At 49.7% G+C, this 25,785-nt stretch overlaps 1 protein-coding gene and 1 long non-coding RNA gene across 4 annotated transcripts; both read left to right on the top strand.

Moving 5' to 3' along the window:
• The first annotated feature begins 1,820 nt into the window (after nucleotides 1-1,820).
• Nucleotides 1,821-2,544, top strand: RBM38 (RNA binding motif protein 38). The gene has a single exon (XM_010722547.3). The coding sequence runs from the start codon at nucleotides 2,027-2,029 to the stop codon at nucleotides 2,444-2,446; it is 420 nt and encodes a 139-aa protein (XP_010720849.2). The 5' UTR covers nucleotides 1,821-2,026; the 3' UTR covers nucleotides 2,447-2,544.
• Nucleotides 2,545-20,564: 18,020 nt separating this feature from the next.
• Nucleotides 20,565-25,177, top strand: LOC104914071. 3 transcript variants are annotated; one of them, XR_002121250.1, is made up of 5 exons: nucleotides 20,565-21,012; nucleotides 21,341-21,507; nucleotides 23,552-23,624; nucleotides 23,724-23,808; nucleotides 24,803-25,177. It is a non-coding gene; the product is annotated as an uncharacterized LOC104914071 (long non-coding RNA). The 3 variants fall into 3 exon arrangements; XR_002121252.1 differs by lacking the exon at nucleotides 21,341-21,507; XR_002121251.1 differs by lacking the exon at nucleotides 23,724-23,808.
• Nucleotides 25,178-25,785: the final 608 nt, after the last annotated feature.

Below are 25,785 nucleotides of genomic sequence, written 5' to 3'. Positions count from 1 at the left end.
TTAAGATTTTCAAATATAATGAAGGAGGGAAAGGTATTTCAAGACCTTCTATAGATGCTAAATGCAGCCAGCAGTTAACTTCGTCGTGCTGTACTGGTTTTGTTGTCTTTGTAGCTGCAAGTAATCCAAGTGACCTTATCTTGGGTTGACAAATGACTCTCCATCTATATGCTAATTCAGAAGCCCAAACTCTGTAATATCTGTAGTGAATTTCCTATAACTAAATGCTAGAAACCCACAGACCAGAAGATGATAGAACATGATGCTGGAGTTTTTTCAGTGAAGTAAACTGATGTGTGGTGTGTGCCTGTGTATGCACTGGGCTGGGGTTTATTTCTGGAAGCAGGGTACAAGAATACTCATTGTCTTGTTAGCTAATGGTGTTTTTTATTCAAAGAGGCACTGAAGAGATGGAAATTTTCCTTGCTGAGGAAGTAGTAGTCTAGGATGTTGCAGGCTCGCTGTCTCTTTGGAGCATGCTTCAAGAGGAGCCGTGTGCTTACAGACAGCCCCCGGAGCATGCACTCACATGGCGTGTAGTTCTGCTGGATTTCCCAGAGGCTGTCAGCCCAGCCGGGTCATTCCACAGGCAGAGGCTCAATGGCCAAGTCCAAGGAAGAGGCGCCTGCTGCTGCAATCCGATGCGAGCACGGGACATTGAGCCTGAGGCCTGAGCTCTGGTGGGAGCTTCTGATTCAGCCACGCTGGTCTTAATTTGGATCACAACTGCAACAAAAATGATTCAGTGAACGTCTGTCACCTCATTTCATTCTTGTTAGTCACCGGGTGATATCGGGTACCGTGTATTTCTGGACTGAAAGGCTGTGAGCTCCCTGTGAGCTCTGGAGGTGGCCATTGCATTTAATCAGCCAAACATGGAGGTGCTGCTCCCCACCATGCATCCTGCCCCCACCCTGCTGCTGCCACCTCCCTTCATCTGAGGATGCTGATTTTGGAGGCAGAGGGGAAGGACAGCAATCGTTCTCTCACAGTGCAAATTGCCTAAAGAAAAAAACAGTGTGCGAGTGGCAAAACAAGAGAAAGATCAGATAATGTGTGTGCTTGTTTGGGGAAAGCCTTTCTCCTGCCTGAAGAGCAGGTGAAAGCATCCAGTGCTGGCTGGAGAGCAAATGGGAACAGCCCCATTGCTGCTGGCAGGGGCAGCCCCAGGCACTGAAGGCACCGCTGAGGCCCCGGGCAGTGCTCAGATGGGGTGAGGGAGGTGAGAGGCCCTGCAGAAGCTTCCAGGCCACGGCTGGGGCAGCGCATGGGGTTCTGCTGCCCTATTTCTGACAGGGATCAAATGGACCAGCGGGTCCCTGAGCAGCTGAGCTCCGCTTCACAAAGTGCTTCAGGCATGCAGCAGCCTGCGGTGTGTGAAAAGCCTGTGGGAGGCTTTTAAAAGTGGTGGTGTTTGAAAATGCGCTGTCACACACATCCACACAAAAGTCCCCCAAATGCTTGAATCTGCATAAGCATGGCGCGGTTATACCTGGGTTTTTGTTTGCCAAAGCAAGTGAGGTTTGGGGGTGGGGATGAGGAGCTGTCTGGGGTATGTCTGTGGGTCGGTGCTGTCACTCAGCGCAGCACGGCAGTCCGATGGAGAGCCTTTGCACATGGCAGGCACCTCTTGGGGCATGGGGCGCTGCGTTTTGGTTGTAACGTGCTGTCAGCTACTATTTTGGCAGCCCCAAATCTTTTCATGGGCCTTTCCTTCTGTTTTTGTGTATTTATTCATTTATTTATAAGTTGCTTATTAGCAGTTCCTAACAAATGAGTTAAGCATCCCAGGATGGCTCGGTCTGTGCATGGCTCCGTTCCTGCCAGCAGCAGCTCGAGGTACAGACTGCTGATCCTGGAGTGCTGCTCTGACCCAGCAGCCACCAAAGAGCATTACCGGGGGGAAGAAAACCAGAAAGAATATCTCGTGTTTTACAACAAACACGTTGTAGCGTTGCCCTAAACATCCCATGTTATGGAAACACCAGCCTAAATGTGTGCTGACTGATAACAGCAAGGAAGGCCCATGGCCGCTCCCAGCACAGCCACGATGGGGCACGGGGAGGGAGCGTGGAGCCGAGGCCGTGGTGTGGGCAGGGACACGCGGGCAGGAGCCTCACTGACCCTCTCCCTTTGCTCCCGCAGACTCACGCCTCACTATGTTTACCCCCAAGCTATCATTCAGCCCAGCGTGGTGATCCCCACCCCCGTGCAGTCCATCGCATCTCCCTACATCGACTACACCGCCGCCAGCCAAGCCTACTCCCAGTACACCACAGCTGCCTACGACCAGTACCCCTACGCTGCCTCTCCCGCCGCGGGCTTCGTGGGTTACGGCTACACGGGGGCAGTGCAGCCCCCCATCACTGCCAGCACCCCGGCAGCGCCCGCCACCGCCTTCGTGCAGTACCAGCCCCAGCAGCTGCAGCCCGACCGCATGCAGTGAGCCCGCATTGCTGGGACAAGTCTTTTGCAATGGAAGGATGCAATTAGGACAACAAAAGCAACGGCAAAAGAAAAACAAACAAACAAAACAAAGAAAAAATCACCAAACAAACCAAGATGCAAAAACAAACAAACAAAAAACCCACCAAACCAACAAAACAAAAAAAAACAAGGAAAAAAAAAGTCACCCTGACCCTGTCTCCCATCTATTTAGGTGCATATCAATACCTAAGCTATTTATAGTGTTACGGGCAAACCCAAACCCTCGCAGTCTGACTGTGCTCACGAAGAAGGACTTTGGGTAAGTTGTCTTTCAGTCTGGATAGATCGCGTCTTGAAGATGTTCTTAAAGTGACTGAAATGATTCACAGGAAAACTACAGCTCCTTGCACATGTCGCAGTCTGCTTCCATCACCTGTGGGCTTCTTTCTGCCCCCCCAGCCCTCCTCATCGAACCTGCAATTTTCTTATTTACTGTTGAGGTACAGAGGTACTCGGAGAACGTGGAAAAAAGCAATCTTATTTTTTGGTTGTACAAAAACTTTGTAATACTCAGAGATGCCTTACAGAAAAAAAAAAAAGAAAAACTATTTTTTAATATTTATTGCGATTTTATTCGCATGAGCTGTGAATTGCAGACAGAAGAATAGTAGTAAGTATCTGCCTTGTTTAATTCTCATTTTACTAAATTATTGTACGTAGTTAAAAGTTCCTAAGTAATTGCTGAATCACTTCAACTTGCAAAAGGGAATATCAGCTCGAAGGAGGGCCGAATATTCCTTTAGTCAACGCACTGTACTATTTTCTTATTGTAATTGTTACTCTGTTAAGATTATCTCAAATTTAGGTATATTTTTAAAATGAACAAAAAAAAAAAAAAAACAACCAACAACCAAGAATACCGAACATTTTGTCTACTTTAGTAGATCTTTTGTTACAATGCTGCAAACTGTGGAGACATTTACAGTATTTATGTCAGAGATTTGGGGCTGTTGGCTAGCTAAGCTGAGGAGAATATCATGAGTGAAGCAAAAGGAAGAAAGGTGTTATGTCACTGAACAAATGAGTAAACGTGACCTTTTTATGCTTATAACGCAACAGCCAAATAAAGGAAGAGAACAGGCAATGTAAGTTAAGTGCATTTCTACAAAGAACAGCAATAAACTATTTTAACTTTTAAAGTGATTGGATACTGTTACGGAGTCATGTTTGCTTGGCTGGAGTGCATTAGGGTGTATCAAACCAAGCTGTTGCAGCTGGCCTCTGTCTGTGATGTGCCAGGGTGGGACCTCAGCCCAGCACTGCGATGCGTGGTCACTACCTGGTACAGCATGCACTGTTGGTTGCTCCGTGTCTCCCATGTCACCTGTGGCTCTCGGCAGCTGGGGCATTCTGAGCTTTGGGAGCATCGTGCTGGGGCTGTGCCCAGCCTGGGTACTTGAGCACAGGCAGCCTTTGTGGAGCAGGACAGATGGGTGCTGAGCCTGTGCAGCAGTGCTTACACCTCGTGCAGCCTCAGTGCAAAGCCAGGCAGCTGCCATCCCATCTCAGCCCAGAGCTCTCAGGCAGCAGGCAGTGTTCTGCCCCAGCCCTGCCTCAGTCTATGGGCTGCAGAGGTGCCTGCATCTCCTGAACCTCCTGTGCATTGCTCATGTGGCCACGTGTGACTTGAACTCACTGACCTGCTTTAGAAATTTGATTTTCAGATTTTGACGATTAGAAATTTCCAATATTTGTTTTTAAAAGTAAATAAAATGATTCTGTTTGAACACGCCAGCAATCTATTTAATCTCTGCAAAGGCGATGGCAGGACTGGTGCCAAGAAGCGTTAGCATCTTTGGCACCAGGTTGTGTTACTGCTCAGAGGTGATGATGCCTAAAGCTGTGATGGGGGAAGAGGGTGCCGTAGGACAGAAGCAGAGGCAGAACAGTTCTGTGTCTGATCAACTGCCCTGTTGAAGTTAAAGGCACAGAGCGGGCATGTCTAACGTCATCAGTAGGCTTCAGAGTAAACAGCCCATCTAGATGAATGGAAACAGCTCATTCCTCCCTTCTCCATACTGCATGAGAATGCAGAGCCTGATGGTGCTCTGTTAGCTCTGCTTGGGGTTTTACTTACAACCATGCGGGTGACATTTATTTCCTTTTTAAGTAATTACTTTCTGTATACAGCTGTGGGGCTGCCAAACGAGTAAGAGCTGAGCACCGCATCCAGCCCAGCGCTGGCGGGATTGGAGCCTGGCTGCTGGCTTTGGAGTCCTGTTGGGGTGGGGATTATTCAGCAGTTCCTTCTCCCTGTTTGAGTGTTTCGTGGGGAGCACATTTTGGAGCTGGGAGCTGCTGGAGGTGCCTGGCCCTGCAGCATCCCTATTCCCAAGCACTAATGTGGTCCCGCAGCAGGGCTCAGCACTGGCTGCTGCCTGCACCTGGGACCTGCCTCTCCCTCAGTCAGTTAGAAGACCAAGGCCTCTGAAGAGCCATCTGTCAGGAAAAGTGCTTAAATTGCCTTGCAATCATTTAAAAGCTTAATTATTATTATTTTTTGTGTGAGCGCATTTCTAGACAGAGCCTCATCTTTCCCCTGTGCCACGTGGCTTCTGTTGTCCTGGGATCAGAGCTTGTGCTGGGCTGCCGCTACCATGCTGGTGCAGGCCACCTCCTGCAGCTGTGCCTGTATGCTCGCTCATTTGCAAGACAAATGCAAACGCTTTTCCTAGGAAAGCATCACACTGGGGCTATCCAGGTGAGTGTTGAGCTGCAGCACATCCACCTGCTGTCACACGTCTTCATTGCCTTAAATGCCAGCACATCCCTCAACAGCACGCCAGGACTGTCACCCTGACCCAAAGGACAGAGACATCCTGGGGTGCTCAGGCAGTGCAGTGCTGCCCACATGCAGCCCTGCTCCTGCAGCAGAGCCAGAATTTCACTTCTGTGAGGGAAAGGCCTGAAGTGGGGTTTGGTTGCATGGCAGCAGGGATGCTGGTGGCACTTGCCCTTTATAATGAAAAGTTCATAGCAAAACGGTTTTACCCCCTCACGCACAGGGAATGCTAACAGCATCCTTTTCTTTTTTCCCCACTTCTGGCCGAAACTTGTTTTTCCCTCCTTTGTGCCTCTCTGAATCCTGCCAGCGCAGAGATTCCCTTGTTCAGAGAGAAAAAAAGGAAAGAAAAAAAAAAAAAAGAGAGAAAGAAAAAGTTAAGCCTGGGATTAAAAACCCCATCACTAAAATAGTCTGAATAACAAAGTCAACTGCCTGCATGGGGGACTGCCGCATGCCTGTCCCGTATCGCCGGCTGGGCACGGTCATGTGCTGCTCCAGATAGTTCCTAGCAAAGCTTCTGCTCAGCCTGATAGCCCCGCAGCTGCTGATAGTGCTGTGCCTGCAGGAACAGCCACAGCGCTGTGGGATGACGTGGGGGAGCAGCGAATGTCTCTTTGGGAGCAGAGGAATGGGTTCTTCTTGGGGCCGGAGCCACCTCGATGCCTCCGACACTTCCCATGGGATGGGGCACCCCAGGGCCTCACCGGGGGGATCTGTCCTCACCCCACAGCCTTATCCCTGTGCTGACAGTGCAGCACAAACCTGGGAGCACAGAGGGGTGCCACGGAAAGGGACGATACACAGATAAGACCCCGCTGTGTGAGGGCAATGACAGGCTCAGATTTATCAGCTGTGTGCTCAAAGCCTGGCAGCACTGGGGCTGGGGGATGGCGTGGAGAGGGGGGAGACGGAGATGTCTCACATGGAGAGGTCAGAGCTTCATGTGCTGCAATGCTTTAGGGTGAAACTGGGCAATAAAGGCAACAGCTTGAGAGCCACAAACTCCTCAGCCACTGAACCTGGGCTGTGCCCCTGGCAGTGCTGGGCTGCAGAGGTTGCACACATCCTCTACAGATGTGCATGACTGCATTCATTTACTTGTGTAGGTATTAAAGCTCATACATAACATCTGAAGAATTATGCAGAGATTTGTTTAAACGTGCATATATTGTTTATTTATTTGTTTAGATGTTAAAATCCGTGTATGTAACTCGAAGACGTGATTTCATACAGCTGTGTTTAAATTCGGTGTAGCACAGCCCTGTGTGACAGCAGAGACACAGAGGTAATGCCCACGTGTGGGCATCACTGCTGTTGGCTGCTTACAGAAGGGTGTTCTGCATCTTTCTGTAAGAGCCACTCTATTCTGCTTCCATCAGCAATGCAAGAAAGAAGCTTAAGGAGAAATAATGCAGCACAGAAAGGCGAGAGGTGAGCTCCAGCCCCGTGCTTGGAGGTGGGTGGGCAGCCCACCATTCGTTCCCACTGACATGATGAGCCCCAGCATCCCAGCAGCAGGTTTTGAGGAGCTTTTAGACATACAAAGCCAGAGAGCACGGCCTTTTATAAACCAGCGAGGAGCGTCTTGCCTCAAAAATAGCACTGAGCATCTTATTACATGTTCAACACTCAAAAGACCTTTTAAAATCGGGCTAAGCTCGCCTGAGTGGTTCCCGTTTAATCTCTCCCTCTGGATAAACACTGGGGAGCGCACAGATACAGCCGTCCATTTGTTTTCTTGAGTAACATCAGCTGCTCGTGTTTACGTTTGCTTCTTGCATGCTAGCGTGTTAAGTAAACCTGGAGCCCTGCAAAATGAAAGTGAAATGAAAGGAATACATGGTACCATTATTTTGCTGAGATCTGGCTTTAAAATTAGCAGGTCTTAGGCATAAAGATGAGCCCTCAGGGGAAAAAAAGCCTTCAAACCCCATATCCTACTTTATTTTCAACGCTGTACACTACTATGACTCATTTTAGTAAGGTAAACCAGTTCAGTTTCCTGTTTCCGATTAAGTTTGTGTGTGTATATATTTATACATTAGTTATATATTTATATGATCTATAGAAAAATCTCGTTAGAAACATATATGCATGAATACACACACCTACTTTCTATCAGCTGCATGCATATTCATATTTATATATATATGAATACCCATGTATACGTGGACAGATGTGCAGTACAGTTAGCCTGGACAAGAGAAGGCTCTGGGGGGACCTGAGAGCGGCCTTCCAGAACCTGAAGGGGCCCACAGGAAAGCTGGGAAGGGACTTTTTATAAGGGCATGTGGTGACAGGACATGGGAAAATGGCTTTAAATTGGAGGAGGGGCAATTTAGATTAGATATTCGGAAGAAATTCTTTACTGCGAGGGTGGTGAGACTCTGCAAGAGGCTGCCCAGTGAGGCTGTGGATGCTCCCACCCTGGAAGCATTCAAGGCCAGGCTGGATGTGGCTGTGAGCAACCTGGTCTAGAGGGAGGCGTCCCTGCCTATAGCAGAGGGTTGGAATGAGATGGTCTTAAAGGTCCCCTCAACCCAAACCATTCTGTGATTCCGTGATAGTGTACTTATGTACACTATAAACCTACATCAGTGCATGGATGGGTGCAGGAGTGAGTGCTGCCTGCTGGGGGCTTTCCCCTCTGCATGCTCCCCCCTTGCTGAGCCCACTGACGTGCCTGCAGGGCTCACAGCAGTTTTGCAGGAGCCCTGTGGTTTGTGGCAGCATTCCCATGTGTGCACTTCCATCAGCCAACCGCGAGCACTTCTTCAGTCTCACACAAACACAGCTATTTTGGGCACCTGCATGCTGGACGAGAGCTCCAGCCCTGTCAGCAGCTCTGCATGGCTTGAATGGAAAAAATATATATATACACATATAGCCCTTGAGTTGGAGGACTGCTGGCAGGAGACCGGCTGCCCCAGCCCTGGGCACTGCCATCCCATCCCATATGGGTGAAGGGGAGGTGCTGTAGCCCAACCCATCTCCATCCCCCTCCTCATTCCCGTCCCCGCTGCCCCCGCAGCCTCATCCTGCCCAGCCTGCCAAGCCTCCCAGCACCACCAGGATGAAGTACAGAAAAAATAATAAATTGAATCCAAATGTTTATACCATTGGCACTGTCTGGGGCATGTGCCTAATAAAGATGAAGAGTATTTTCTTGTAACTGCCTGCTAAATTGCCAGAAATGGCTGCTGAGCAGACTGTGCAGTGGCAGGATGGAGGGGGAGGGGGGGTGGGTTAACCTGTTGGGACAGATGGATGGACAGACAGACAGATGCTATGTGTCCTGGCTGCTGCACTGAGATGCTTGGGAAAAAACAACAGCAACAACAACAAAAAAAACAACCAAACCAACAAAGCCCAGCCTGAGCCATTGCAGCAGAATGGCTGCAGCGAGGTGACCGGGCACTTACTCATTTCTTCAGCATCAAGCTGTGAACGGGGCCACGGGGGCTGTGGGGCTGCAGGCTGATAAGGAGCAGCTCCGTAATCTCCAACCCCAGCAGCTGGGCGGGCGGCGGTGATAACGCACTTGCATAGTGTGTCCAGGGTGCTGTGGGGTTTGTGTAGGTGCAGGGGAGGTGGGATGCAGCGTGCCCACAGCACAGCACCCCACTGCCACCCCCACTGGGATGCTGCACGGTCAGGGCACAGCACACAGCTGTCATCAGGGTGGGTATGGGCAGCCTGGCTTCTGATGGGGGTATAAAGCCAAAATCGCAGTGCTTGGCTAGCACTGCCAAAAGAAATGGCAAAAACCAACTGTGGAGCTCACACGCCGATTAGAGGAGTTTCTCATCGGTGTGAGGGGCACAGGGACCTGCAGACCCCCCCTGGAGATGTGCAGGAGCTGGGAATGCCCACAGGACACTGAGACTGTGCCCTAGCACCAGGAGCACTGAGCGCTGCCGCTCTGCACTGCCACTGCTCAGCTCCTGGAAAAGCCCCTGTGTGCCAAACTGCACACGCGATAAGCTCTGCTCCAAAGCACATTTTTGTCAGAGGGCAGCAAGATAATATCTTAAAATAGCTCTGCGTGACATTTGAGGGGTCTGTGCCACTGCCTTTTCCATGGGCTGCCTTCCCCTCCTGTCCTCCCCAGCTCTGAGCAGGAGCATCCCGTGGGAAGGCTCTGCTCCTACAAGCTGAAGCAGCCATGTGTAACTGCGGAGGCAGCGCTTTCTGCAGTGGGCATCGCGCTCTCCTCGTGGCACGGTGCACTGCGTGGCACTGCAAGACAAAGCCCTGCCTCCACACCCCGATGTGCCCGCAGTCCCTGTGCCAGAAGTTCCGCGCCCGCTCTGCCCGCGCTGCCTTGGCTCAGGCTGAACAGAATTTGGCCAAAGCCCCGGCGAGGGAACAAAGCGGAGAGCCCCAGCAAAGCGTGGGGGAGCTGGAGGAGGGCCCTGCTCCATGCACAGCCTGTCTCCAGCACCAAAAAACAACACTGCGTGAAAGTTCAACCTTTTTTTCCCTCTCCCTCTGCTCCCAGCATTGCTCAGGGTCGTGTTTGCTGGGGTGCACCGGCAGCTGTGTGACACCGTGGAGAAGAGTGAGGGGACAATGCCAGCATCCTGCCTTGGGCAGGACAGCTCCAGTGCTCTGTGCTGGAAGCGCACAGCCTTAACCCCCATGGTGCCAGCTGGGCATGGTGCAGCGCCACAGGCCTTCAGCTTGCAGCAGCACTGACAAGCAAATGCTTTACAAGAATTTATCCCCCCACAGTGGATTTTAGGCACATGCTTCAAATCTCTCCTGATTTGCTTATGCTTCTGTGCTGCTTCTAGCATGTCGTCTTTAAAGGCAGAGTTTCAATTTCTATCTAACCTTCCTTAATGGAAGGTTAGAAATGTCTTCAAAGAAAACAAACATTGCAATGCCCACACAAATTTTCTAACCGTTTTTAAAAGGCCCATGAGAGCAGCTGCTTTATGCAGTTCAGAATTTCTGCATTTAGGAAATGAAGCAGCTCACATAGACAGGAAAATGTGGCCCACACACTGCTGCACTGCAGACCCAGCTCCTCTCGCAATAGCCAAACTGCAGCCAGCCAACAGCACCCAGTGTTTGAGTGATCCTGGGAGTCAGCTGAACTCTGAAAGGAGCTATTGGGCACCTCATGTCCTTCCAGCCCCTTCTGCTGTGTTAATATCCCCAAAATCCAGCCCTGTCTGTGAGCACGTCCTTGCAGCTCTGTGTGTCCCCCCCATGGGTGCCATGCATGGCCTGAGAGCAGCAGCACAGGGCTGTATGTAAATGCAGTACTGTATCTCAGCAGCCACTAAATGCACACCTGCTCCCACATCGTGCCATGGTGGGAGGCCCTGTCCTCTAAGACACGCATGGGTGGCTCCTTGAGTTGTGTTTCATGCACCCAAACCAGCCATCTAACCCAGCCACCCACCAAACCAGCCATAAAACCAGCCATCCCAAGTGGCTCCCTGGAATGGCTGCCCGGTGTCCTCCCTGCAGGCGGCCCAGGGGTGGCCCTGTCCCCCCCCCCCCGTGGCCTGCCTGCCCCTAGCATGCCGGTGGTGATAAGGCTGGAGGGTGCTTCGTTTGTGCTGTTATCAAAACAAAATAAAGCCTGTCTGCCTCCAATACATTCTTTTGTCTTAATTGTTCTATTTCCCTGTGCCTGTGCACTCCTGGCCACACCGCTCCTGCCAGGAAAGCAGAGCGCTGATCATCCTCAGATGGTTCACCAGAGGTTTCTGTTTTTTGTTTTGTTTTAACAAGGATCCAAGATGATTGGGGGAGGGAAAGAACTTTTGTCCTCTGCTTAAAATAATTCAAGAGCTTTCCACTGTCTATGCCAGGCCAGGCCGAAGCAGATATTTGCATAACAAACGAGCTTCTCCTCGCTCTTCAGCCCCAAGCGACTCCTGAGGCTCCAGGGGAGCAGCCTCCAGCTCCAGCTCCAGCTCCAGCTCCAGCTCCAGCTCCAGCTCCAGCTCCAGCTCCAGCTCCAGCTCCTCCCACCGCTGTCCCACTGCTCTATGCAGGAGCTCCTGGTCTGTCCGAGGCAGCCGAGGGCTTTCATGAGCGAACTGGAGAAGGTGGGTGGAAACAAGTGCTACCAGAGCCCGAGCGCCTCACCGGCTGTATCCAAACATTGCATTCTAAGAGAGGTGGGAGAGAAAGCAGTTATTCATTTTGAAATCTCGAGTTTCCATCGAGATTGGATTCTTTGTTTAATTACATGTCATTATGGCTACATAATTAAAAACAACAATCCATGATCGGGCAGACACCATCATCCCTCCACAGACCTCTTGAGCATCTTTGCAGCCCACAGGTAGCATTTGCTACAGGGCAGGATGAGGATCCTTCTGGCCATTTCCAACAGAGGCTAAATGTCCCTGCCCTGGGACGGTGCTGCCCTGGGCCTCAGGTTTGATCTGATTTCTCCCACCTGCAGCTCGCTGCCTTGTCCGCTTCCTCCTCCTGCCCAGTGCCAGCTGCTGACAGGCACAGCATCACAGTGCTGCAATGGCACAGGTATGGGCAAGACGTTAAACTGGTCACCAGTTTACAAAGAAAAGAAAAAAAAAATGGCAACAAAAGACCAACAAATAGTTGACTCCGTTCCCAGGCAAATAAAAAGAACAGTTTGGGATCGACATCGTCACCAGTGTCCCTTTGTTTACGGAATGCAGCAACAGAGCAGACAAGGAAAGAAAAACCCCTCCTGATAGCGGCAGCTCAGCGTGGGTGAAGCAGGCAGGGACATGCCCAGGGAAAGGAGGGTCAGGCGGTGCCTATCTGCCGCTGACGGGAAATAAATGTGCCCAAAAGCACTTAAAAGAAAATAAAAAGGACCAGAGCTGATTGCAGCAGTTAGAAGAGATGTATTCTTGGCATGGATACAAAAAGCAAATTCATAGCAGGTTTGGAGCTGATCTTACTGGCTTACATGGGATTTTATACTTAGGTAATTCCATTGTTGGCTGGTGATACCTGATTTATGCCTGAATAAGGTCCTGATCCTGCAAACATTTACTTATGTATTTTAGTTTTACCTTTGCCCCAGACGCCCTATTAATTTCACTGCAGTGAGGATAGTGCTTGTTTGCAAAGCTGGCGCCTTTGCAAGAAAATCTATGCCATAACGCCTGCGATGAGGAGGAAATTTTGCAGTGAGAAGTGAACTCTCCCGGACCGGGGACTTCTTGTGGCCTCAGACAGAGACAGCCTGGCACACACAGCTCCTCCAGCCCAGGAGCTTCAGGAGGCAGCAGGAAGAGCCCTCAGCTGAAGCCTGCAGCTGCTCTCAGCTCTGGCAGCCCCTGCAACAAGTGGAGAATCAGGCAGCAGTGTGGCATTAAGTTCAGTGTTACACCACCATTTCCCCTGGGCAGACCATCAAGATGAGCTTCTAAACAGATCCAAAACCACATTTATTTGTTGTTTCTGTTTAAGAAAGTGACATTTATCATTAAAACCACTGGGTTTAGTCTATACCCTCCTTGTCCGGAGAGGGGGCATGCTAAAATTCATCCACCAAATGCCATCCTTTAACAACACAACGACCGAATCTGCTTCAGGAAGACCACAGGAATAAAAACCTGACAGAGGGGAGGAAGAAAAGCTTCGAAGTTGTGGACACATGGACAGAATGCAGCAGCTTCGGCAGCCAGCCCAGCAAGATGCTCCCAGCAGAGCCGTTGCTCACATGCCCATCACATGGGAACACTCTGCTGCTAAAACCAGCCCAAAAGAGAAAAAAAAAAAAAGGGGGGGGTGGGTAGGGTGGCTGTGTATCTTGGAGCAGCTGCTTTCCTCACTGCTGCCGCCAAGCCTTCCTGAGAGCAGAGCTACTCCTCAGTGCAGAGCAGAATTCATTTGCTCACAATGGAGCCGTGGGGCTCTGCGGGCAGCCCGGGCTGTGCAGGGCCAGGGGCTGTTGGGGGCCTGGAGCCCGGCCCAGGGGCACTCGAGGCTGTGGGAGGGCTCAGAGCAAAACCCCTCCGGTGCAGATCTGTGCTGCTCCCTGTAGGAGATGCTTGGCCAAGATGCAGCAGTTTCCAGCCCACACTCAGTGCTATCTGCCCAGCAAAGCTTGGAGCTGCTCGTGTGATGTAGGGCACTTCGGCTCCGTGTGAACACTTCCTCCCTGGCACATCTGTCGAAGAACAGAAGCAGCAAGACACGTGCTGCTATACTTTGATTTCAGCATCTCTACAAGCTAATGGCTTGCTGCCTGCAGGCTGGGGCTCCTGCTCCAGAGCCGGAGCACAGCATGATGTGGGTCTAGAGTTGTGCAGCTCAGGTGGATGCAGCCTGCAGCAAATCTGGGCAGTGCTGGGGCAGGGGGCACAGCCACAGCTCTGCTGCAGCACCCCGGCCCTGTGTGCCCTGCACGGCTGCAGGCTGCTCCCACGAGCTCTGGTACACTTCCAGAGCAACTCCTGTGAATTTGGCTCAGCTTCTAATGCAGCAGCCTGGAGAAGTGAATATTGCCTCTCTACACCAATTTAATTATATATAAAATTAGAAGGAGGAAGTCTTAGTTAAAATTTCATACTTCTGGAAGACAGCCGGTTCGTTAGCATCACTTTAATGAGGCACTAACCTCACTGTAATGCTTTTATTAATGCTTGTCGCTTATTGAGTGCCAACAGCTTGGCTCCTCTCCGACAGGCCGGCTGGCCTGCAGAGTGAATGGTTTAGGGGTTCTTTGATGCAAAATGCGAGTGCGTTTCCACCACAGCCACAGGACAAACGACAGTTGGTGAGATGAGACACAGCAAACCCCACCAGATGGTGCCCAGAGCGGGTGATGCAGCGAGAGAGTGAGATTGGGACAGACGGAACGGGCCTGGGGGGAACAAATGAAGGAAGCAGAGACGATGCTGTCCCAGCAACACCACTCCTGTTGGCTGCAGTGGGGTCAGGATGGGGCCAGGCCAGTGAGCAATGACAGCACATCAGAAACACATCTCACAATGGGCTTTCTTTGGCCCAAGCAGCCTCCAACCACCCGGGCTCCTGCACCTGGCCCTGCCCAGGAGCAGAGCCCACTGCTCGCAGGTAGAGCCCAGGTGCTCCGGGCACACCTTTCAGACATGGACAGACAGAAGGACGAGATTACCCCAACAGCTGCCAGGACAACAACCCCACACCTCCTGGGAGCTGAGGTGGCATATGCCATATGTTTCTCCTCCTGTTCCTTCAAACTCTCTGAATAGAGGGATTAGAAATTATCCATTGCAGCCTGAAACAGTGGAGCCAAGTGTGGGCTGATATTCCAGCACAGAGCTTACCATGGCAGCAGAAAGCAGGTGGGTGCTGCATGCACACCAAAAAGTGGGGCGTGGGTTGGCTCTGGTTTCCCACCACCTTCCAGGAATGGCTGCAGAGGTAACAGGAGAGCCCTCAGCAAAGGATTCAGCTCCACTGCTGTCACACTCTCAATTTTTCCTGCAGCTGAAATAGAGCCCTCCAAGTCAGCAACAAAAAATAGGGAAAAAAGATTATGCAGACAAGGGGAGGAAGGCAGTCGGCTGCCTGGCACAGAGCAGTGGGACGGGGCCAGCTGGATGAGAAATACGGCAGAGGCTGGAAAAACAGGGAGAAGCCCCCCCGTCCCCATTGCATTCTACCAAATCTGCAGAGCAACAGCACCAAACCACGCAGTCATTGAACTAGAAAATTCTCAACATTGTTTTCTCCACCTAATCTGACAAGATTCAAAGCCAAACATGGACATTTCATGGGGTGCTGATGTGCTTTTTTCCCTGTGAAAGTTTCTCTGGGTTTCTGTGGGATCCAACCTGGTTCTTGTGAAGAAAATAATCATAGAAGAGAAAAGAAAGAGGATATTTTCAAGCAAGACTAGTGAAATGCAGCAGTTCTTAAAGTGACTGCTACAGATAACTGGGAAAGTGGTAAAACAAAGTTGTTTGTTTTGTGAAGTATATTTTTTGCCAAAATGTGGGAGTTTTTTGGTGAAATTCAGAGCCTGCGGTGCTGCTTGGGCCCAGGTGTAGCTGTAGTGCAGGCTGGGCTGCCAGCATGCAAACTCGGCTCGCTCACTACTGTGGCTTTAGCAGCAAAAGACTCCGAACTTGATATTTTCAATGGGATTGTATTCAGGGCATAGAGTGGAAGCACGTCATCCTGGTCAGAAACAAGAAGACTCGTTAAGAGCTCAGTGCAGCTGTAAATAAGATGCACGTTGTTAGGGTTCATCACCCTGGCATGGATAACTGCTTCCAAGTTTAATCAAGGTAGAAGGGGGAGTTTGGGAAGCATCACATCCATGGCACACGTCCCTGCTTTGTCACATCGCACCAAGCAGTCGATAAAAGGCCCCTTTGAAGAGGAGCCAAGTTCCTCCTTGCTCTACTGCAGCACTGTTGTGTTGGGTTCGCTGAGCCGGGTTTCCAGTTGTGCAAAGGATTTGTGAGAGGCAGAGAAAGAGTGAAAGTGTACAGAGGGAACAAGAGGTAGAGCTGTAATTAACTATTGGGCTTTACTTCTGGGTTTTTTGTTTTGGCAGTGGGACAAGCAGCACCGTGTTGGTAGAATGCCGGCCCTGCGTTACGAGCAGGCTTGTCTTCTGCATGCAGTTGGTTTCATCTCGTTAGATATTCAAAAACCACACGCCCCAAAATCACAAGATCGGTAAGCAAATCATGAGATTAAAAAGGCTACTAGTAACAAAGGGCTGCCTTTTGTCTCTTAGTGGAGCTGTTAGCCTGCCAACCTGATTTCAATAGGGAACTTGGGTAAAGGAAAATAAAAAAGGGAAGGTGAGAGTTTCCCATGGTTACACCAGGAGTTTAGTTTCCCAGAAAAACGAATCTGTAATTCATCTGTAATGTAATGAGATCATTTCCATCTGATGAAGCCTAAGTTTATATTCAGAAAGCTAAATAGAAAAAAAATAAATAAAAATCCAGCATCTAAAAGCACATCAGCCAGCCAGTGGGCATTGGGATGTGTGCATGCCCAATCAGAGCACACAAAGAACGTGCTCTTTCCTTCACAGCTCGGGGCTGTGGCCCTGTTTTCCTTAGCAGCATTCACTCTGCAGCGGGTAGTAGTGGTGTGAAATGGAGATGCTCATGATACAGAATGCCTGCAGCCTCCTGGGCCACTCAGGGACCATGGCCCGACTCCTTTTCCTCTGCTGGGTGTAGTGCTGTGGTAGGAATGGCGCAGAAATTTCCCTTAAAAGCCCGTGGCCCTTTCTCTGTCTTGGTTTATCGAGCATGAGCTCAACTACTATATGTCAGCCTGCTCTTGGGAAGGAGCTCGCCTGGCTGCTCCTTCTGTAAGGAGCTGGGAGCAAGCAGGGTGCTTTGGCATGGCATTAGCATGGGCTAATTAATGGCAGTCACACCCTCATGCTCCTGCCAGCAACCCCACCCCAGAGCACCATGGCTCTGCCCACCAGCCGTGCTGCCTTTGTCCATTTCCCCGCAGCTGTTTGCTCTCAGCTCAGCTCTGCTGCTTGGACAAGCTGGACACAATGGCTGAGCGTTGTTGCTATTTGTTCTCAGCCCTGGCTTGGCTTTGTTGCCATGACCAGGTGAGTCTGCAGTCGGTTGGTTCTCCCACTTACTTTCTACTGGAAGGGGACTTCAAATATTTGCTTTCAGAAATATTTGCAACAGCTCCTCTACAATTAACAGCATCAACCGAAATGCTCAGAAGAGGTGGGGGAGTGCTCCTGTGCCTTCCTCTCTCCTCAGTCTTGCTGTGATGACCCAGAAACTCTTGGACTTGGTTGCTTTGCTACTGGGTGTATCTGATGGGCAACATATTAGAATATATGTGGGAACTGCCATTGGCATCACCATTTTAGATATCCCAGTTCCTATTCCATACCAGACAGCTTTGCAGCTCTCAGGGAGCAGCTTTCAGTTACACTTGTACAAAATCAGAAAGTCTCGTTGACTCACCTTAGGCTGATAGCAGTGCAGCAGAACAGAATCTAGCCCTTGCATTTAATGAACTACAGAACTACCTGAGGTTAAGTGCTAATTACAGAGGTACTGGTCTCTGTCATGCTGGTTACGATGCAGGACACCATCCAACCCACCAACCTGGCAAAGCGTGCCTTAATTCTGACAGGAGCTCCAGCTAGACACCCATCCATCGAGCATGGATGCTGTGCTTGGGATCAGTTGAGGGAAGGGTTTCTCTTTGCACAGCAAAGGCTGAGCTGAGACTTTCACTATATGGGCTCCACAGCCTGCTGGGCAGTTGTATCAGTGACTGCCATCAGCCTTCTGCAACCTACCATTGGGAACTTGCTTTAGCAGGGGGTTGGACGAGATGATCCCCAGAGGTGCCCTCCAACCTCTGCAGTTCTGTGACTCTGTGATCACTTGAAACCTCCAAAGGTGGTCTAAATCCCAGATGAGTTTCCACTCCCTCAGAACACACAGACCTAATGGCTGTATTTCAAGAGCAGACTAAGAACTTTGGAGACAAATCCGTTGCTGAGATGTGCTCAGCCTTGCCGTGTTGCCAGGAGATGGGCTTTCCTCCAGACACAAATCATTGCTCCCTGCTGCAAAAGCGATCCACAGTCACAGCAACTCAGCATGAGCTCTGCAAAAAGGGAGAAGCGACCCAAACCAAGGGGTGTTTGGTACTGGGCAGTGCATCCCGAGAGCTGCTGGAGAAATGCCACTGCCTGCAGGGTGCAACATTCTGCAGCATCAGGACAGCAGAGGATGGGGCAATCCAAGCAGGAAATCCAGAGGTGGACTCTGGTCAGTGGGTTCGGGCAGGAGCAATGTCTGCCCCAACTCTCACTCCATCATCACCTCTCCCGACTGCCCGACCAGCGTTACTGATGTGTAATGCCTCCAGACCCACATACTGCACAGCATGCGAGTTGTTGCTAAGTCCCTTTTATTCTCCATCCTGCCTGGGCAGAGAGCATGCTTTTGGCTTTATGTACGCTGTAGTTTCTCTCTTTTTGTTCTTTATTTTGTTCTTTTTTTTTCTTTTTCCATCTCTTGTAAAGACTTTGCTATGTCAAAATCTGTCAAACAACTCCTCGTGCCATGTTTTTACAAGAATCCTACTTGCTGAGCGGTGCCAAACACCCTTTAAACAATACTCAGTGAAGTATTGCGTTGCTGTGCTCTCTCTTGCATGCCATATTTAGACAAAAGTTAGGGAATTCCCTGGCCTAAATGAGGGCTTGAATGAACCCATTCTTTTCCCACCTCAACTAAAACTGTACGTGATCACACCAGGCAGGCCGCCTTCTCAGCTTCATTATTCATTGATTCCGCACTTTATCTGTCTAGAAATCAGAAAGGAAAAAAAGAAAAAGGGAATCAGCAAAAGAAACGAATGAAGTGAGTGCGACCGCAGACACACGCTCGGTCCTGCTGGGTGCATTCCCAGCCCAGGCAGCAGAACACAAACACCGCACCCCACGCTGACACCCAAGCCGAGCGCACACGCCGTCACATCACAGCCAAATACAGCTTTATTGCTTGGGCCCGGTGCAAACAAGCAACAAGGTTACGGCCTAACCCCGATAAAGATTTTCGTGGGGGTGTTGGCGGTGCACCAGGACCCTGTCAGCCACCCGAATGTTCTGCACAGAGACCCCAGCACGTGAGGCACGGCGTGTGCTGCCCTGTGAGCAGCAGCCCGGCAGCTCTGCGCTCCCTGCACACGCTGCCCTGCACGTCCGTCCATTCAGGCAGGCGAAAGCTGGAGTGCAAGGGCTCCTACTGACAATGCAAAAGTCAATGGGGCTGCAGATCTTTCTGGAGCGGCTATTGAAGCTCCACATTCCAGAGCGCTATGCTAATCGTTTGTAGCCAGCCCTCCAACATCCCTGCAGTCAGTAATGTTTAAACTCTTTGCCATACTTTTGTCCACAGTGCGTGGGCCCCCCAGATTTTATGACATGTGGCTCTCCCACTTGCTGCCAAGTCCTGTGGGATGTCAGCCCACAGGGCCCAAGCAGATGCCTTCCACGCATGAAATCTGTTGGAAAAGCATCAGATAAAAGCCCATCTTCCCCTCTGCTCTGTTCCATAAAGCACCAAAAAATGCTCATTATTCTGCCCAGAGAACTGACTTAGAAGGAAATCTGAACCCTGAAGCTGAGCATTGACAACCACAGTGTATACGGTCTGAAACACAAAGTGAAACACTCTGAAAAGGAAAGCATTAAATGTTTTATATACAAACACACACATATAAAATCCATTACAGCCATCTCAGTTGTGCCTGTGCTGCCGATGGCGATGGTGGGGAGCAGGTGATGGTGCAGACTGGATGCCAACAGCACCCGCCTTTAACTGCTGTCATTTAATTCCTTCAGTGTGGCTTGAGACAACATAATAACTGAGATGACAGTCAGGCCCTGAGCAGCCTGGTGCTCCTGGTGTTATTGCCACTGTGGGAAGCAATGGAGGAAAGGAATGGGATGGACAGAGCTGTAGTGCTACAAAATGCACCCTTAGGATCAGATGCTCACAAGCACTCAGTTCCCATTTAGGAACCGAAATGAAGCTGGCAGGATTTCAGAAGTGCTCAGCATCTATCAGCTCCTACTGAGAACATGCTGAGCTCTTCTTAAAATCGTTGGAGAAAAACAATTCAAAGATAAGAGCCAGCTTGTGGTTTACAATTAACATCATTGTATGGGTCTTCTCAGCAGTTTGGCAGGAGCAAGAATAGCTGCTTTCACACGGGATATTCTGTATGGATTCATGTCTGAAAGCATGCAGGCAGGTCTGTGAGCAGTCACCCCACTGACTGCCTCCTGTGAAAGCTGCACACCCTAAGGAGAAATTTCCACTTTGTGTTAGAATGATGCCTTGTATAGCACTCAGCAAGAGGGGATCTGCTTCTGATCGCATCAGTAGAGGCCAGAAAGAGCAGGATGAGCACGTAACACACTGAGCTGCAGTCAGGAGAAAACATCTGGAGAAATGCACCGATTTAGTCCTGACTGACATCAGTTTTTGACTTACAGTTAGTAGCAGTGTTATACACAGGTTGATATCTTTAGTCCTCAGTAAGCTCAGTCCCACGAACGCACAGATGCATTCTGGCAGTGGTGACAAAAGTGGTTCTCAGACACCCCCAGCAGACAGAGAGGGCTCTCAGATCTCACCACACCAGGAATTTCCTACACAAGAGTGCTGTGCCTCAGTCAGAACTGCTGGGTAACACCCAGTTCTGGGACTACACATTTTGTTCTTCTTCACCTAAGGAAAAGTTTTGTTTATTCTCAATAATGGGTCCAAATCACATTTGTTGAAGATGGGGACAAATGGATGGATCCCAGAAGAGCTGTGCTCCTTTTGAAGGCAGATAAAACATCACACAGCCATGCATCTCAAACCTTACAAACTCAGGCAGTGTTGATTTACTTCCCAACATCTAGAAATGAAAGCAGAACAACAGCAAAATGCATACTGCTGTTTTCCATTCTGACCAAAACATGTAGCTTGTCATTCCTCCAATGTAACGATTCTGCACAATTCATTACACCCATCTATCACAGCTCGTTTTTTACAGCTGTAGCAGCAATGCTGAGTCAGGGCCTGAAGCGGTGATGGAGCACCTGGTGGGAAGGCAGGGCCAGCACAGGACAGCACAGGTGTAAGCAATGCGTCTGAGTGATGGAAGGGCTGGAGCCAGGATCCACCCCTTCCAGCCCTCATTCAAGAGCTGGCAGTGGAGATGTGAGCATCTCTCTTTGGAGGTTCCTGTGTATCTGAGGTCTCTTGAAGGTAAGCAGTTTTCTTTCTTTTGTTTCTGCATCCACGGTTGTTGTAGTTGGGCTTGTTCTCGTTTGCTGCAGCCTAGAATTGTGGCACTCTGTTATTATTGCTGTACTCTCTGTCAGCAAATATTATAGCATTACAATAGCCTAACTTTGTAGGCAATAATTTGCCCAACAGGCACCAACCCTAGGGGGGAATGCTCTATTCCCAGGAGGAAGGCTGCCTCTTCAGAATAGATTACTTTAATAGACTGCAGGAATGGGAAAACAATTGATTGCCATGCTTTGGCAAAGGAGAAACGCTGTCCTTCCTCTCCTGAATTTGCTCTTTGTAGGACAGGGACAATCTGAGAAAATTTAGCCAATAGAAATCTCCATGCCAGTGAGTAACATACTCAATTCAAGCATGGTCTCCCAGTGAGCAGAGAAGACACAGCTGCACAATCATTGCCACAGCACTGAGGATCAAACACTCTTCTGTCTCCCAGCTGAGCAAACCCAGGTAGGAGAAAACAAAGAGAAATAACAAATTAAAAGCTGTGGCTCCCAGGATGGGGGGCTGTGGGTGTTCCTGCCCGCAGGAGCTGGTGGCTCATATGTTGTGTGATAGTTGGGGTTTGGACATGGCCTTTGAGTCCTCCTCTCGGTTCCTTTTATTCCCTGCTAGGTTTACATAGCCTCTCAACTTCTAGTGTATATTTAGTCCAAAGAAAAACACCATTAAAATGCCAAGGAGGCTTTCAAGACAATTGTTTTATTATATTAAACTAACTTCAAGTCTAAACTCTGCTTCTGTGAAGTTACTCAGTGGATGGGTTGCTTCAAACCTAAATTGCTGACCAAGTGCTGCCATCACCAAAAAATGATCACAGCTTTCCCAGGTCAACCAGAGCAGGAAAGACTTCAACGAGAGGATGCCTGACTCAGGGGTCTGCACACAGCCCTTCTGCTTCAGCTGCCATCCCAAAGATGGGCATCCTTCAATGCAGAAAGCACCTTCCCCAATCCAGGTGCTGCCACCTGAGCAATGCTGCAGCTCTGAAATGTCCAATGCTTCTGTGTGCAGATCTGGCACATGCTTGCTTGGTTTCTACTGATGCTTCAGAGGAGAACCAGTCTGAGCACCACAGCCTGTGTGTCACCCGGTGAAACCCAAGAGCTGCATCCATTTTTAGCACCCGGCTGCTTGCCTGAAGATATGTTGCATTATCTGACCAACACGTAAGGGAACAAAATGAACTGCAGCTCCCCCTGCCACTTATTTACCTTCGGTTTAAACAATGCCTCTGCAGCCTGCTCTGCTCTCTCCTGTGCACCCATTTACTCAGCACCTCTTGCAGGGCTGCTCTATTTTTAAAAGTGTGCTGCTGGCTTTTATCTTCAGATGGCTTTTTTTTTTTTTTAGCTCTCTAAACTTCTTTAAAACATGCTGGCAGATAAAAGTAGTAAGGGGAGATAGAGTAAATGCATCATGGTTGGCACTGATAATTGAGAATTAAGACGAGATAACAGCAAAGGTTAAAAACAAACCATTAAGCTGAACAGCAGCAGTGTTTGTGCTCAGCAGGTGAGCTGTGATGAGGGAGCTCTGAGGCCATGAGCACTGAAGGCCACTGGGTGCTGAGTGCACCCAGACATCACCCCAGTGCATGCAAAGCCTCTTCAAAGTCTGGGTGTCATTAGAACTAAGAGTCTTGTTCTCCAGAGGTGTGTTTTTTTTTTTAACCAATTTGGTGACTCTCTTTGTCAGGTTTATTTCTGTCCTATTTCTATCAAATCTTCACTTGCTTTATTTTGGTTGTATTTTAGTTTCTGTCTGTTTCATGCATTCCATCACCTTTGTTTTTCTCTATGGATCTCATCTGGAAACTTAGAGGAAATCACAGGCTCATGGACTTGTGTGCACACTATGGCTTCCTGCAGTGCATCCGTCTCTGTGTATGCGGGGGAAATCCTCTCTCAGACGGAGCAGGAGTTGGGGCTTTGTTTGCCTGATGCTCAGGTGCCAGCTGTGCCCTGTGGGGCTGCCCTGTGCTCCCATAGTGTTCCTGCAGCAGTCCCACAGCCACCTCTGGTACACTGTGCATGTCTGGGGCTGAGCTCAGCTCCATTTCACATTCAGGCTGTCTCAGAGCTGGTTGGAATGAGGGCTTGCTAAAGCTCCCATCAGATGCTGACGGGCCTTTTTGTGCCAGGAAAACGGATGTGTGTGACAACAGCAAAAGTGCCTGGAAGCATCCCAAAGGCTGAGTGAAACGAGGGAATTTTGAGTGGCACCAAACAAAAGGAGCAGTGATTTAATTGCCACAGATGGGGAGGGGGGAGTGGTGTTAGGAAAAGCAGGAGGCTGAGATTAGCGAGGCAATAAAATGAAAATGGGCAAGAGGTGGAGCAAACTGTGCTGAGATAAGGGGAGGTGGATTTCAGTGGTGGCAGATGGAGAGGGAGCTGGCAGCCAAAGAGGGAACAAAAGGAAACCCAACAGGTAATAAATCTGTAAAAAATCTCAACGACTTGAAATAACATTTCCAAACTGTTTTCTCCAGGGAGCTGTGATTACAGCAGATGGGTGTGCAGGGCTGTGTGCTCTCCTCAGGTGCACTGAGGACCTCCAGCCAGGTGAGTGGGGCTCCTGTAGGCAGCACAGCCCTTCTGGCATGACAGAGTGGTGGTTAAAAAGCAAGAGGTGAAAGAAACCCCTTCTTCCTTGGCTTCCAGGCTGACCATTTGACTCAGCCTGAGTCAGCAGCATGAAGGCAATGCACTGTTTCCTCAAGCCCTGCAGCAGCACACACTGCACCAGGTATCTCAGTTCTGGGTGATAAGCAGCTGTTAGCAAGAAACTCATTAATGAGTAAGGCTGGCAATAAGTGATTGATAATAAGCAGGCATCTGGCCACTCTTAAGGAGTCATTAAAGCCTTGACCATGGAGGTTTTAGCAGATAACCTCTAGAATATCTTCAGCTGTGTCATGTTGGAAAGGCCATGCTGTGCCTTTGCAGACCTTTGTGTCCCCCACATCAATCCCCCAGCTGTCCACTGCTGCAGGTGGGTCTGTCCCAGTCCTCCCTGCCTGTATTTCGTCTATTAGATGAGAAATCATTTATTTGACATAATATTCTGGGAGAATGGAAAATATCTGGGTACTGCAAGAACAAAAAGGGAAATGAATAGGTGAAGTACACTGGTTGCTCTGAGCTGGCACTTTCCCACCCAAGTGTAGGTATGGTCTGACTGCTGCTGAGCTGGCTTCAAAGAGCCCCACTTCCAGGCTGCCCCTTCTTTATCCCCACGTGGGTCTCTCTTCTTCTCTATGCCTCCTCAGCCTATGTAACATCTCCCTAGCCCAAAAGAACAAAATTGTACCTTAAAAGGGTATAGATATCGTTATTTAAAAAACAAACAAAAAAAAAGCTTTAAAGGCTTCCATTAGCTTTCCCTCATTGTTTGCTACAGGTAGGGCAAAAAGATGCTTGGGACAATGATCCTTATTTGTGACCTTTCAGAATCATAGACCAGAAATGAAATTTCATAGCAAAAAGTCCAAATGTAAGGGGAAAGGGGGGAAAAAAAATGCAGCCCAGCACGTGGCCAGGAGAGCTGTGAGCAGTGAGGGGGCACAGGGCAGCAGGAAGTTGGGGCCACAGCTGTTTGTCCAGGAGTTTTCTTGGAAACCCCTGGACCTCTTGCTCCTGGCATGTCATTGGGAATAAGAAGCATTTCTACAACACTGAGATGACTGCAATATCAGGGGTGGTCTGTTTGCTTTTTTACAGAACACTTTTTTTTCCCTTAGGGAAGCACTGTGGTCAGCCAGAAGTTCTTGGACGGACAGTGGGAGTTAAGTGCATGAAATCCAACACTCCGTGTCATATACCAGAGGTCAGACCCAGGGCCCCTTCAGATCCAAAACGCAAATGCAGCAACTGTTTCCTCCCAAGAAAGCCCTCCAAAGCCTGTTTCTGGAAAACCCAGAGCAGAGGCAGGAAGAGATGGGAGGACAAAGTCAGCCCAATGGACACAAAGCACTGGGAGTCCACATCTGATGTCAGTGCCCATGCACACCAAGGGTTGGCTCAGCTGCAGGGCCCAGCAGTGGCAGCCCGGGGTGCTGGTCCTTGTCTGACCCCGCTGTGTTTCACATGCTGTTCTCCTCTGGGCTGAGCCAGCTCATCCCGCTCGAAACTCCCACTGAAAACATCATCTAAAAACAGCTCCTCGTGCTGGTGCCCAGGGGGGAGGAGCAGAGCTCAGCAGGCACAGATGGAGCTTCAATAAACAGCGGAGCCAACGGGACGGGGAGGGGAGGGGAAGGATCTCACACTGACAGCAGCAGCTCTGCACGAGTTGGGATGCAGGATGTGCAGCTCCTGTGCACATGGCTGTGGTGACCTCACAGCTCCTCTGCATCCAGGAGTTGGAGCTGGCAATGAGTGCTACAAGAGTATCGTGGTGTTCTTACGACCAATTAAATAAGCTTTCCTGTGGTTGAAAACCATTTGTTTTTTCTTTAAAGCTTCATATATCAGCTAGATACAGAATTAAACAAACAAACAACATGGGACATTTAAAATGCTGTGTTTACACTTCTCTTTGGAGCAGCTCAACTGTTCTCTCCTCAGATGCAAATAAGGCATATTTCCACTCTAGGTACTTTTGGGCAGAATGAAGAGATAAATAGTGCACTCCAAACGTCACGCTTCCAACCGGCTCCAGCTTGCTTTGGTCAAGAAAACTTCGCACAGAACACCAGCACATTTTGAGCCTGAACTGTAATTC

The sequence above is a fragment of the Meleagris gallopavo genome, chromosome 22 (assembly GCF_000146605.3).
Source record: "Meleagris gallopavo isolate NT-WF06-2002-E0010 breed Aviagen turkey brand Nicholas breeding stock chromosome 22, Turkey_5.1, whole genome shotgun sequence".
NCBI lineage: Eukaryota > Metazoa > Chordata > Aves > Galliformes > Phasianidae > Meleagris > Meleagris gallopavo.
This window is presented reverse-complemented; position numbering and strand designations above follow the sequence as displayed.